Source organism: Aquarana catesbeiana, linkage group LG09 (assembly GCF_042186555.1).
Source record: "Aquarana catesbeiana isolate 2022-GZ linkage group LG09, ASM4218655v1, whole genome shotgun sequence".
NCBI classification, from domain to species: domain Eukaryota; kingdom Metazoa; phylum Chordata; class Amphibia; order Anura; family Ranidae; genus Aquarana; species Aquarana catesbeiana.
This window is the reverse complement of record NC_133332.1, coordinates 290664800-290679703: the sequence shown is the minus strand read 5'-3', so window position 1 is coordinate 290679703 and position 14904 is coordinate 290664800. Positions and strand designations below refer to the sequence as shown.

At 42.7% G+C, this 14904-nt stretch overlaps 1 protein-coding gene across 2 annotated transcripts in view; it reads right to left on the bottom strand.

Annotated features, from left to right (window-relative positions):
- COL27A1 (collagen type XXVII alpha 1 chain) overlaps nt 1–14904 on the bottom strand; it is a 656744-nt gene that overhangs the window by 343730 nt on the left and 298110 nt on the right. For both annotated transcript variants that reach the window (XM_073600403.1, XM_073600404.1), the window contains exons 23-24: nt 8993–9046; nt 1920–1964 (exon numbers count right to left, since the gene is read on the bottom strand). In XM_073600403.1, the coding sequence (XP_073456504.1) occupies nt 1920–1964; nt 8993–9046 (99 nt within the window). The remainder of the gene's footprint in view (nt 1–1919; nt 1965–8992; nt 9047–14904) is intronic.

Sequence of the window (14904 nt, the reverse complement as noted above, 5' to 3'; positions counted from 1 at the left end):
TTGGGGGGTTAGGCAAAGCAGCAGGACAGAAGGACGTATAGCACACCCGGTGTCCTAAGCTAGTTAAAATCAGCCCACACAAAAGTGATATATTAGCTGTAGATGGAACATGGTGGGGCCAAGTCAACCCCTGTTTTTATGTCTTGGATACCCCAACAGTAAAATCTATCTGCCATTAATTTCCAGTCCTCTTGGATATGTTGGGTGTTCCCTTCCACTTCTGTGTGTTCCTACTCATCTCATCTCCATAGAACAGCATGACTGATGGGGGTCTAGTTTAGGCCATACCTCCCAAATTCATTTTCAATCTGCCCCCCAATATTCTTCCATGCCATGCCACCTCCTCCTATTTGTGAACGGTAAAGCAAGGGACTTTGGAAGAAGTCTGCTGTAGGACAGAGGTATGAAGGAAGGAATGTCCTAAAACTAAAACCCAAGGCCTGACTTTCAGTTGAAAGTCAAATTGTTGCTATAGAAAAAAATAAAAGTGATTCGGAAAATATATTTGCCACAACAGAATATTTCATAACTTGCACTAAATATATTGGTTAAATTAGGATTTCAAAAACAGATACAAAATATTGACAACAGCAAAATGAGTAAAAGTAAATATCCTCTACAGCTTAATTGTAAAAGTAAGTTCAAATTGACTATTAGAACCTAAAATGTATACTTTAGTCTGTTAACATGTTACATAAGAAAGCACTTATTCATTACATCATATTTCAAACTCAAACATTGAACACAAAGCCAAGGATGGAGTCCTGGATCACACAGCACTGGCTCTTGATCAGCCAGCTTGAATATAAATTTATATGTTCATTTACTAGCTTCCAACCGCAGCATTTTATCAGCCTTTTATGAGAACTCAAAAAGCTGCACTCATGTTGGTCCAATTTGGGGTAACTCAGGGTACCAATTATCTACCTTAAGAGAGCTTGAAACAAGACTGAAGAACATTTTCCTGGGGAAAAATATATTTCTCCAGTAAGTATTCTTCCAGAAAGACAAAAAAAGTCTGAGTAAGCATTAAGATATTTTGAGAGTAAAGAACCTAATATTGTTATTGGCGCTCAGGTTAATGGCTTCTTTCTTGCTGAGCTTGAATAGCGATGTGTAAATATTGGATGGAACCTGGAAGTGTGGATTAACAACTCCGGGTTATATAACAGCATGAGAAGCACCTAGTGTCTTAGAGATAGGCTGGCCTGAGACAAAGCAGACTTAAACCACCACTATACCACAAAACAAATACAAAAATACATTAGACACATGTGCAAATGAATAGTCACAGCTCTGTATGTATAAAGGATCCTATTCTACAGAAAAATTAAGCAACTCAACATCATTATCTATATTAAATCTTTACACCTCATTTTGTTTGGAATATCGCCATTGAGGATACTGTAAAAAATTGCAGTGTCTCCACAATAGCAATATTAAGTGGCTATTGTGGGGAAACTTTGCTTAGCATCCTTTTGCCAGCTGGACCCAAGTGAAATACCCAGTACTTTACTCTCCTCCTCTCCTAATGCAGGCAATCTTAAGGTCCGAGAGCCATGTGAAAGTGGAGGGATGAGCATTCAGAAGCATCCTGGAATTTACATTAGGATTTCTTTCAGAGCTCCCACAAGTAAGCAGAGGGTAAGTTTAAGTAGCAGAGGAGGTCAGACTATCAAAGGAACCCATTACTTTGCCCTCAATGGACAAGATACAGTCTTACTTTAACCTTTAAATATTTTTAAAGCCTTTCTTACTTAAGCAATGCAGGTATTGTGGTCCTTTGCTGGTTCCTTTTCATATTTAAAATATGCCCTGTCTTCAGCAGTTGCTGACCACCCAAGACCATATGAAAACATAACATTCATTAAATGATGGAGAGAATGGCAACGCCAGGCAGGAGATGAAATTTACAGCACCTGTTCGCCGATCTTCCCCGCTCTTCCTGTGTTTCCTGGCTCACCCTGCAGAAGCACCAACAGACAGGAAGAAGCAGTCACTTAAAAGCTCTGTTCTCACATTGCTGAGCATACTAAATGAAGTGTACAAAGAAAACATAGAAGGGCAGGTGTTAAGAAGAAGATGGTGGTGTGAGTCAGTTCTGCAGTGGAAAGCTGTTTGGGAATGGAAAATGGTGGTGAAAAAGAGAGGTGGAGAGTACCCATTCAGCCAGGAGGCACAGACCTTTGACAAAGTTCTATAGAGCAGTTCCAAGCAGGACATGATTTCAGGCTTTTCGTTTATAATGCACAGGAAATTATGTTTTTTTTTTTTGGTCCAGAAATAGCAACAGTTGTTCACACTGAGGAAAATCCTGAAAACATGACCTGCTGTACATACTGGAAGATTAGTGACTGACTCGGAAGAGAAGACGCGGGGTCGGATGGCCATGTGATCACATATACAGGGAAGGTTTACTGCTGTGTTTGTTGCTGAACTAATGGTCCTGGATCGAGCGGTATTATCGGTGTTTGGATATACCTATCAGCCATCCATCCAGAGCCTATCCCCACGATCTTCCGTGCAAGCAAAGGCATTGGCTGGGCTATAGCCACATACCTGGTTTTGCTTGCCATCTGGTAAGCGAGTTTTTCTAAAGGTGGTGGCACACTTTGCTGTATGAACTCACCGTGGTGTTAATACTAGAAAAATTTGGTTCATTATTCTACCATATTTTCACCACTAGAGATATATTTATTCCTACAATCAAGTTTCTATATTAATTGGACTTCATTAGCGTGGCTTCTTCTTTCTATGTCTATTTTGTGTATATCTCACATTAAGCTGCTGCTTATTGGACTATAACTCTTTAGTAATTGATCATTTCCTACTGATACATTAGCGCGGTTTTTCCCCCTTGATACATGCTGATGTTTATAGTAAGGAGCTATATATGAACTATAGTAGCTCACATTACTTAATCGGATACTCTTCAAATGTAATAGCTGATGTAATGTGTAATTTGGTAGCTGTGGTTTTCTGCAAGTCTTTATTCTTAAGACAAACCTACAATAACACTCCTGTCAGGGTGCATAAATGAAGTATAAAAAAAATGGAACCACTTAACTTTCCTGGAGAAAATGCTGTTCTGTGTTTCCTCCAGTACTCTTCACATGATAAAAACGCTAGGCATTTGTAATCTCTATCTAAGAGGATTACCAATGTTCAGAGGCTAGCAACAGAAATTGAGTGAGGACATGGTTAAGTCATTACTAGGGAACCAAAGCATCAATTTCTCTAGGAAGTATTCATTTTCATCCTTTTACTCTTTATTTAGCCATTTCACCAAAATTGTCAATGCAGGTTTAAGGTAACATTTGATTAATGTCTTGCTAGGGAACACTACCAAACCCAAGAGTTTGTCACACCAAGGAACTCTAGTCCTTGGGTGCGAATACTTTTACCCATTCACGTGAGAATAAAGTTACAATGATTTTACATTGGGGATTGAACTATTTTAGGATGCCAGAAAGAATTGCATACAATTGTCAAAAAGTTTGCTTAAGCAATTACAAACTACAGATAAAAACACTTGAAAAAAACCCACTTATAAATCTTAATGAAAGACCCAGTAAATCTAACTTGGCTACCCGGTTAGATGCCTACAGTTGCTCATTAATTGTCTGACTGACCCTGGATTGAATCCTGCAAAACACTTTGTAAAACTAGATGGCCCTACCCAAAAAAATCTATAGGCCCTCAAAATCTAGATTTTTTGCAATATATATATATGAAAAAAAAAATCAAATGAGGGCAAATTCAGTGGACTTTAATACAAATGTAGTGTTTTCTAAAAAGCATATAATCAGTGATTAATTTACGAACCGTTTAAGCTGTTTTTAAAATAGAGAAGGGACAGGGTCGTACCCCATCTTTACAGAGTCAGTCCACCCAAACTAGTATTTGTGTTTTTGAAAGATGCCTGAAAAATTAGGCCACTTAACAGTTTTGTATATCTCTTGCTACACAGTATATAATATAGATGATGAGATCTCTGTGTTTGCGGTCCCAAGTCTGCACATCTACATTGGTGATTAATAGGGTTCCTGCTCTCCCTGTTGGATGTTTTATTTATTTTAGGGCAGGCGTTGTGGGAGGGATGACCAAAAACTCCCAGGTGGACAAGAATAGAGGGCAGGTAAATATCAGTCACAGCTCTTTGCTCTGCTCGCTCATTGGAGCGCTGGGCTGTGAAGGGGGCAGGGCGGCTGGCTCAGGCTCTCAGCGGCTCGCTGAGAGGATGAGCTGGGTGTCAGTCCAGGCACCTGGCAGATTGCGACTCTGCAGTCATGATGGCGCGGTACCTGGACCGACAGCAGTGACGTCAGCAGGTCACAGGAGTGCATAACGAACTGCACTTCTGTGAACCTCAGGAGAAGTACAGCCAAACAAGCTTTGGCTGGACTTCTCCTTTAAGTTTAAAAAAAGTTTAAAAAAGGGATCTTTGGAGAAGGGGAATTTAGCTTTGTGACAGATTTCCTTAAACATAAAAAAATGCCTTGCATTTACTTCAAAGAGACAGGTCCACATTAAAATAATAAAAAAAAAAAAAAAATTAATTAATTAAAAAAAGGGAGCGTAGGAAGGCTTTAAGTTAGCGCTTCATCTGTCCCTGGCTTCTGTTTGTGCATGTTATATCAGCCTGTTATAATTTGCTGGTGTGAGCTGGATGCGATTTCGAGGATTTACTTGTCACACATATGGAAATAGTGTGTGTAAAAAATCTGAGTCAGTTTGTGGCATTTCTCTTTACCCTCGAGAAATGCCAGGAACTTGTGCCAGGTCTGAGGAGTAGCAAACCTCCCAGACTAACAATGAGCGCCAAGTAAATGGAACTCTTTGTTACATGGAGCACAAGCACCAAAGGAGAATGGTCAAAATACAGAGCTGTTTTTTTCAATAGAACTTCCTTTCAATGACGCATTCCCTGTTCAGTGATCAATCCAAAAGGTGTTAGAGAAGCTTAGAAAGTGTTACAGAACTGCACAGTGTACAGTTCTGATAAAATGATATGGGATTTACAATGTGCTACTTACAAAGAAAGTATAAATAGCAAGTAGCGGCTTTCTCTGGGCATGCATGGACAGATCACATTTTCACTTTAAAACAGAAGTATGGAAGTCAAACAATAAAAAAAAAAAAATTATACTTACCTAGGTAGATGCAGCATCGGTCCGACTGAGTGATCAGCCTGCAGAGAGCTGGTAACTGTTGGTCAGCGGCTCTCCCCTCTATCGCTCACTGGAGCGATTGGCTGCGGAGGGGGCGGGAGCGGCTGGCTCAGGTTCTCAGCAGCTCGCTGAGAGGCGGAGTCAGCTGCCGGTCCAAGCATCTGGGTGGAACCCAAACGTATGGTCAAGCTTTTTTCAGAGCCTGGACTGGTTCTGTGACGTCAGCCGACAACGGGCTTTAGCCGTCTGATGGCTGAAAGCAGGTCACAGGAGTGCAGAACAAACTGCACTCATGTGATACTGGAGCCCCAGTATAATCTTGCTCCTCTTTGCTCCATTATTTCCTATAGTTGAGGCTGTATCCCTCGGGAAGATTGGGAGCCACCATGAGCATGGACCAGACATAGAAATGAATGGAGCGAGCCATGAGCAAGCTGCGATTGGAGCTGGATGTAGCTGGGTCTTTTTAAATAAGCTGTCCAGCATCAGGAGGGTCACACAGCGAACAACTTGGGAGTGGGTTGATAGGTTAGTATTTTGGCAAGTAGTCGCCACTCAGCTAGGAACATCTGAAGGACACCTTCACCTAAAGTACAGGCGTTTGGTGTTTTTTTTTCTGCCAGTAAATGCGTCTCTATGTTATCCTGTGTGCGTTTTTAACGCATACTGTTCGACAGGTTAATTAAGTTTGCAAGCAACCTGGTTGGTAAGTTGAGCTGGGAATTTTCTCTGGTTTTGTCTATGCACTCTCTGCTGTGAAGGCCAGTTATAGATAGGGGCAGGGGCCATCTGTTTGTTACTGGTGTAAATATTGGTGAGAGGACACACTGGGCACCTTTGCTGCCATGTGCTGGGTGTCCAGTGTGCCCCTGTGTCTTTAAAGCGGAGTTCCAGTCATAAAAAAAATTACAATATTCAGCAGCATTAAATACAAATAACAAGTTTTGGAAAAATTTTTTTTTTTTTTTTTTTACTCACCTTTTCAGGTCTGTTGCTAGGGGGTCCCTCATAATCTGCCTCTTCCTCTTCCTCTCCAAGGGGCCTGACATCATTTCCCTCGGGGCCCGTGCTCGATAGTGCTCCTGGGAGATGACTGGGCAGCGCCAAGGGCTTTGTTGCCATCACAACGGGATGGGCACTTCCAACGACGACGCCCGTTGAGATGGCAACGTCGGAAGCTTACAGTGCTGTGACGTGGACTCAATGCACATGCGCAGGAACAGGCGGTGCATGCTGGTAGCTCAGCATCATCGTATCCCAGAAGTGTCTGCTGGTGGGCTTCATAAGCGCACAGGCAAGATGAGAACTTCCACAAAGAAATTATATAAGTTGCTTTTAGATACGAAAACGTACATCAGGCGATATTTTGCCCAAAAAAAGCGAGTGGTACATTTTGATTAGATGATCTTAGGAATTTAGAAAAAAAAATTGTATTATACATTGGAACTCCGCTTTAAGGAGGGTTGGGCTACCTCCAGGCCCACCCGCCACTTATCTATCCATTAGAATGCATGTGCTCCCACTGTGGAGACTCTCATAAATTTACAAGGGTCAGTACTGCAAGTAATACAGGGTGCCGTGAAGGAGCCTTACAGCTTATGCATGCGTTTGCAAATGTGTGCTAACTAAACCCCTGTTTTTATTGCAGACTGTTGGACAGGTTAATTGGGTTGGTAAGTTGAGCTGGGAATTTTCTCTAGTTTTGTCTAACCTGTGTGTACAGGCATATTAGAAGAGGAGCATTTACAGGCAGAAAAAATAAATACATATCATCAGTGCATTCGGGAGAGGGGCCAAAGAGCATAAAAAAATACTGAATGCACCTTAACGCATCTGAAATACATAGCTTTAAGCATGTTTTTTATGTCACTTTTTCCTGCCAGCAGTTCTGGCATTCAGAGGGGCTTTTTTAGAAGCCGGTGTGTATGAGCCCTAAGAGATTATGAATTTTCTTTGACTTTCCTGGTCATTTCAGGTCAGGCATTTCTTTAGTATCAAAGTGGAACTAAAGGCAAAACAATTGCAAACATACAGGCTCTTTAATGCAGAAGCAACATGCAAAGTCTCTTCTGCAATACAATAAACTTACCTGTCTCTTCAGTGTCTTATGCAGAATGGAGACTAGTTTACATTTCCATCATGGCACCAGTGTGCCAGGATGAACGACTCCCTTGCATGTGGAGGAGTAGAAGGCAGAGAGAAGATGCCAGCGCCAGACTTTGAGGGAGTTGGACTGTTGGAGCAGAGGTAAGTAGCTCTGAATTTAGTCAGGCTTTAAAGGGAGTTGGCTCAGCATAACAGCCAGGCAGCTAGCATTTCCAGAAGATTAGTATTGGTATTATTTCTATTATTATGTACTTTAAAAGCTATGGCTAATTTAATGGTATCTAAAGTGCATTGGAGGGGAAGGGCAGTCATGGCCCCATCCTTGGTCTAGAACCCAAGGGGCTCCACAGGGGCTAACAAAGGCTAATACAGGTACCTAAAGGCACCATAAAGCTCCTGCAGTTCCGCACTGTTGCTACTTTAGAAACTTCTTAGGCCAGGTCAGGTTCAATTTAATCTGAAATCACTGCTACTTATTTTATGTCCTATTTACATGTGGTGCAGGATAGTATGCTTTCTGAAACTTTTGACATGCAGCTTTCCTTTGCTCTATGTGCTTGACGTACCAACAATCAGATTCCAACTTCCAATGCAGAATACTGAAGTTGAATGTTGCCTGTGAGAAAACTACTGACATTTTGAGACGAGGCATTCCGTATGTGAATGACAATAGATCTGCAGTGGGCGTGTATTTCTCTGCATTACAAACACGGAAGCAAAAAAGGGGTTCTCAGACCATTGTATTACCAACAAAAGTAATAGGGGGAACTGGTGGAAGTAAAGTCTGGATAAAAACAACAGAAGTGAGCAAGTAGACTTTGTTTCCTTTGTGCACTTTAAAACATAATTGCAGCCAAGCAATGGGTATTTCAATATTTACATATTTTAAGAAATAAATTAACTTTAAAACAAGTCCCCTGTAGTTGCAGCCTAGTGTGGCGTAATCGTTTGCAGCAGAAGCTTCAAAGTTTTACCTTCTCTTGGTAGCACAGTTTCACCCTATTAGCTATCACTTGGAAGCCTGCCAGCCTTTTAATCTCTAATGTAAACAGAGACCAAGACACAGGAAGGTGGGGAGCAGAGTACCTCACTTCATTTACTTCCTTGCATTTAGTTTGAACTTTGAGGATGAATTGCTCCACAGTGGATGCAGCTTCAACAGTCAGTGAGGAAATATTTTAACGGTTATGTTGAATTTTTTAATGTTCATTGCATAGCCACAGTTCTATAACATTCCTATTACTAAAATCGGTGCATTTTCTACTCTAAACTATTGTTGTTTTCATCATTTCAGCATGCTTTTTTTCATGGTAGCATAGTGGAGGCTTGCAAAAATGTTACACACATTTTGAGAGGGTTCCTCTACTCCAATCCTTGTATGACAGAGGGAGCCCCCAATGCTCAAAAGAAAATTGCAGCACACACAAATATCCATCTGGCCTTGTCCTTTGCGTGGAAGGATTTCTAAACAGGGTAAGTGAGGCCAAGAACTAATTACAGCAGTAATGTAAGCAGTATGGGGAAGAGATCTCAGCATGAATTTCATGCAGCCAAATCTTTACATTGGGGACTGAGAATCATTTTGGTGTGGAAATTTTATTTAATAGTGGTGAGAGTGGGAAGATCTGGCTCTAATTTCTTAGCCATGCCCTTGGATTAGAATAAATGACATGAGTCTATAACAGACATTGGTGTTTGGAATCCACCACTCTTACCTTTGGTCCTTCTGCTCCAGGAATACCAGGGAACCCCTTTCGGCCTAGATAGCCCTAAAAAATATTTAAAAAAAAAAACATGCATTGCAGATTAAATACTTAAAAAAAAAAAAAAAAAATATTACTTGCTGAACAGTAATGGCAGCCCAAATACTGTCAAACATAGCAGTGTGTACCTACATCAAACATTTAATAAGCCCTACCCTCCTAACACTTCTGAAATCCTGGAAAGCCTCAAAATCGTCACTTCTGAAGTTTATTAAAGCTGGACCCCTAGCAGCTCTAATGCCGCGTACACACAATCAGAATTTCAGCCCGCAAAAGACCGATGAGAGCCTTTCGTCAGAAAATGCGACCGTGTGTATGCCCCATCGGACTTTTGCTGGCCGAATTCCAGCCAGCAAAAGATTGAGAGCATGTTCTCAATTTTTCGGTCGGGAAAAGTTCCTATCCGAAAATGCGATCGCCTGTGGCAATTCCGTCGCGCAAACTTCCTACGCATGCTCGGAAACAATTCGTCGCATGCTCGGAAGCATTGAACTTAATTTTTTCGGCTCGTCGTAGTGTTGTACGTCACCGCGTTCTTGACGGTCATAAGTTCAGCGAACTTTTGCGTGACCGTGTGTATGCAAGGTAAACTTGAGCGGAATTCCGTCGGAAAAGCCGTCATATCTTTTTCCGACGAGAAGTCCGATCGTGTGTACGTGGCATTAGAGACACACGGCTGCTGTGTATTCATTAAAAAAATCATTATTTGTATGCTTTAAGCACAGCCAGTATAAACACATCCATTTTACTGGCTATCAGTTTTTGGAATAGGCCTTACAGCAGGACTCATGCTGAGAGGGGGAGGGGCAGGGCAGGGTGCCAATTGGGTGTGCTACATGCACATGTGTTGAAAAGAACATGCTAACAGTAATACAGAGCAGAGAGATAGCCTTGCCTGTCTCCTGCTGCTCCTTATTGTCCAATAAGCAGACCAGAGTTAGAAAGAGGACACATTTCTTAACTCAAAGTGGTGTCACTGTGTTGTGTGATAGGGCTGTGTAAATCTCAGGCTTCGATCACAAGAAATACAAATCCTCTTGCCGGTAAAACAGCTCCCTTATAAGCTTTTAATATGTGTCAATGTTTGCTTGGACTTCAACTTCAAGCTACCCATCAACAATAACAATTAAATGCCTAATAATTTTTCTAAAAAAAGATTCTCACTGCATTAACATGCATGTTTGTAGCTAATAAAGGAGGGACATTCTGCAGGCATCCTGGGGCACCAGCATCTCTAATGCCCCATACACATGATCAGAAATTCCATCAGAAAAATCTTGGATGGTTTTTCCGACTGAATTCCGCTCAAGCTTGCCTAGCATACACAAGGTCACACAAAAGTTCTCTGAACTTTCGACCGTCAAGAATGCGGTGACGTACAACACTACGACGAGCCGAGAAAATGAAGTTCAATGCTTCCAAGCATGCGTCGAATTGTTTCCGAGCATGCGTGATTTTTTGCGTGTCCGAATTGCATAGAGACGAACACATTTTCGGATAGGAACTTTTTCCGACCGAAAAATAGAGAACCTGCTCTCAATCTTTTGCTGGCTGGAATTCTGCCAGCAAAAGTCTGATGGAGCATACACACGGTTGGAATTTCTGACCAAAAGCTCACATCTGACTTTTGCTGGCAGAATTTCTGATTATGTGTATGGGCCATTAGGGAAAAACAATGTCAACAGATTTTCCCCACAGAAGGCTGAGACAGTGGATGCCTGTACAATCAGAGAGGGCCTTGTGACCTTCACATCATTTCTGTTTGTTGCAGTGACGTTAGGTCAGTAGGGAGGAACCAGTGAGACTTGTGTGAGACCAAGGAGATCAACACTCCTGGAAGTATAATTTTCCCAATGGACTTCAGGGGGCCAATTCTCAGCGACTGAGCAGCGCTTAGTGGCACGAGCAGCAAGAAAGGTGTGTATATATTCAGTCTCGTCTGCAAAAGTCTGTTCTTAACTCTTACGGGGCAGTACACGATAGGATTTTCCGACAACAAATGTTAGATTTGAGCTTGTTGTCGGAAAGTCAGACCGTGTGTATGGTCCAAAGAACATTTGTTGTCGAAATTTCCGCCAACAAATGTTTGAGAGCAGGTTCTCAAATTTTCTGGTGTTCTGCCGAGAAAGTTCCGCTCGCCGGATAAGGACCCCCCTGTACTGCGCAGGCGCTGCGCCTGCGCAGTAGGATCCGGCGGAAATAGCCGAAGGTGAATAGCTGAAAATGAGCTGTACACGGCGCCTGTAAGAGGGCCCCTCGTGGGCTCGCTTCGCTTGCCACGCTTCGCTCGCCACGCTTCGGGCACAGCCTCGCTGCGCTCCGCTCTTTTTGATTCCCCCTCTAGGTCCACTTGGATGGTGGGGAAGGAACCTGGACCTAGGGCGCAGGCGCAGTGTACAGCTGAGTGAAGAGTTTGAGCTTCGGCTATCTCCGGCGGCTGACAATAGTTCGTACTGCGCAGGCGCAGCGCCTGCGCAGTACGGGGGGGTCCTTATCCGCCGAGGGAACTTTCTCGGCAAGACACCGGCAACAAGACTTGTTGGAAATTCCGAGCGTGTGTATACAATTCTGACGCACAAAAGTCCACGCATGCTCAGAATCAAGCAGAAGAGCTGCACTGGCTATTGAACTTCATTTTTCTTGGCTCGTCGTACGTGTTGTACGTCACCGCATTGTTGAAGTTCGGAATTTCTGACAACATTTGTGTGACCGTGTGTATGCAAGACAAGTTTGAGCCAACATCCGTCAGAAAAAAATCCACGGTTTTGTTGTCAGAAAATCCTATCGTGTGTACATAGCATATCAGTTTAATCATGCAAGAGGGTCTCAAACCTGTGCTCTTTGATGTAGTTTTAAAACAAGTAGCACAAATGTTAGAATGCATGCTTTAGCAGTCTATTTTGTGATAGAAATTAACAACCTGCTATGCCCAACTAGAACTTGAAGCGCAAACTGTGTTACATTTTAACAATCCAAAGAATACACAGAAATTTGTATTGAAAGTGGTTGTAAACCCTGTTACACCAATTGTACCTACAGGTAAGCCTATAATAAGGCTTACCTGTAGGTACTGTAAATATCTCCTAAGCCTGCACAGTTTAGGAGATATTTACCATATACGCTTACGCAGACGTCATCAACGCACGTGCTGTGAAGAAATGGCCCTCCATGCCGTTTCTTCACTAGCAAGTGCTGTGACTGACGGCTCTCGCGTGCATGCGCGGGAGTGATGTCATGCGACACTGGCCAGTCACAGAGCCGGAGTCCGCAGCCCCGGAAGGAAGAGGGGCGAAGATGGATGCGGCCACCAGCGGGGACAACGCAGGTTTCGTTTGCAGGTAAGTGCCACATAATGGGCTAAAATGTGATGCATACTAGCCCATTATGCTTTTACTTTGCAGGGGAAAGAAGGGGAAAAAAGAGGAATTAAAACTCATCAGGGTTTACTTCCTCTTTAAGAAACCCACCTACACAAAACAGTAAATGATTTCACCAAAACAACAAAACCTACTAAACTGTGCTCTTTGTACTACTACACAAACAGTCAAGCCCAGTCCAAACTTGAGCAATGCTACTGCATCACGTTTTCAGTGCTTTTTTGCATGTTTTTATAGTGCGTTTTTGGAGCAGCTCCCTTCATTTGAATGGGCCTCCCTCCACTCCAAAAACAAGCTAAAGAAGTCATATACCAAATTTTGGACATGAGCCAAACACCTTTTTTTTTTTTTTTTTTTTGCATGTTTTGCGCACTGTGCCGTGCTGAGAACTGCATGGGAAAATGTTCAACTGCTATTTGCATTTGGGGTGCCATTAAGAAATAATGGCACCGAAAGCGTGTTGTGCGTTTTTCAAGCATTTGCAGAAACGCTTGTTTATGCCCGTGTTTCTGCTATGCCAAGGTGTGAACAAGGCCTCAAAAAGTCCCTAAGTTTGTTTTTCTCTGAAGTCGATTGCAGCTTAAGGACCCTTGTACATGGGGGTGTCCAGCCCCTGTGCTTCCAATCCCAATGTTTTAGTGCTTTAAGCTCCATCCAGCCACAGCGTATTTCAGCCTGTGGTAGACTGACAGGCGGTAAGCAGAGGGGCTCAGCACTGCACCAGTGCCTTCTGAGGGGTACTAAAATGCTGGGATAAAAGGTACAAGGGCTAGATGTCCATGTGCAAGGGGCCTAAACTGATTTATAAGCTAGAAAATACAAACCTTTCCCCCAAGATGTGGGGAACACATTGTCCTAATGTGTATACCGTATATACTCGAGTATAAGTCGTTCCGAGTATAAGTCAAGGCCCTAATTTACCACAAAAAAATGGGAAAAAACTTATTGACCCGAGTATAAGACGAGGGTGAGAAATGCACAGCTACGGTAAGTGGAAAAGAGGGTCAACAATGCCCATTTGCAGCATCACTGTGCCCATTTGCATGCCTCACTGTGCCCATTTGCAGCCATAGGTCCCCTGAACTTCAAATTCAGTAGTTAAGGGTTCCTAGATGCCCCCTAGCTGCAGCCAAAATTTGGGGTCTCTGAACCCAAAGGGTCCAGAAATGACATTGCTGCAGATGGACACAGTTGACCGAATTTGGGGCCCCGTATCTTGGGGCCACTTAGTGCTAAGAACCCCAAATTTGGTGTGCAAACCCAATGGAACTAGCACCATAAAATTTCCAAAGCTGGGGTTTCTAGCACCAAGTGGCCCCGAGATACAGGGCCCCAAAAATCAGTTCAGAAAATGTCAAGCACTTTTCTGCAGCAGAGAATGACATTTTCCACTGGGTTTGCACACCAAATTTGGGGTTCCTAGCACCAACTGGCCCTGAGATATGGGGCCCCAAAGTCGGTTCAGAAAATGTCAAGCATTTTTCTGCAGCAGAGAATGACATTTTCCGAACCGATTTTGGGGCCCCGTATCTCGGGGCCACTTAGTGCTAGGAACTTCAGCTTTGGATATGTTGTGGTACCAGTTCCACTGGGTTTGCACACCAAATTTGGGGTTCCTAGCACCAAGCGGCCCTGAGATACGGGCCCCAAAATTGGTTCGGAAAATGAAATTTTTTGCGGCAGAAAAGTGCTTGACTCCAGTATAAGTCGAGGTGGGCACTTTCAGCACAAAAAAATGTGCTGAAAAACTCGGCTTATACTCGAGTATATACGGTATATTGATACTCACCTTACTAGTTCCCCTCTTTGCACTACTCCCCTTTTCCAGTTTTTTTTTCTCCTATTAGTCTCTGTCTATACTTTTCTTTTTCAGGAGTTCCATACCTATGCCGACTAATTCTGTATACCTTTCTATCTACCTATTCCATATCACTTCCCAAGTGTGAATAATCTTCCCTAGAGACCCCGTCAATTCTCAGACAATCCATGAACCACGCTGAAAAACAAGTAGCAATAAACACAAAATTGGAAAATTTATTACTGAAAAGACATTTGTTAAGGCTGAACTTTGGGCAAACAGCTAAATTTACAAGTGAAATAAAGACATTGGAGCTGTGTCACCTATCAAAGGAGTGGTTACTCTGTCCAGTTAGCCTGGGGATTCACATAACCCTGGCAACAGCACAGGGATTGCTATGACCTTCGTTTCTCTACTCTAGATAATCATTACAACTTGGATAGGGAGTACAGCAGTAGACTAATGAACTCATCTTTCTCTTATTATCCAGTTCCTCATCAGCACATGTGCATGCAGCAAAGCCCAACTGGTTCAGTGTACTGTTGTGTCACAGTGTGAGTGCACAATTGTGCAGGAGGGATTAGGGGAGACTGATATCAAGATAAGTGCCAACACAAAACATCAGCTGCAATATTATTATACAAGATTTATGTAGCACCAACAATGTACGCAGACAGTACAGTTACAAA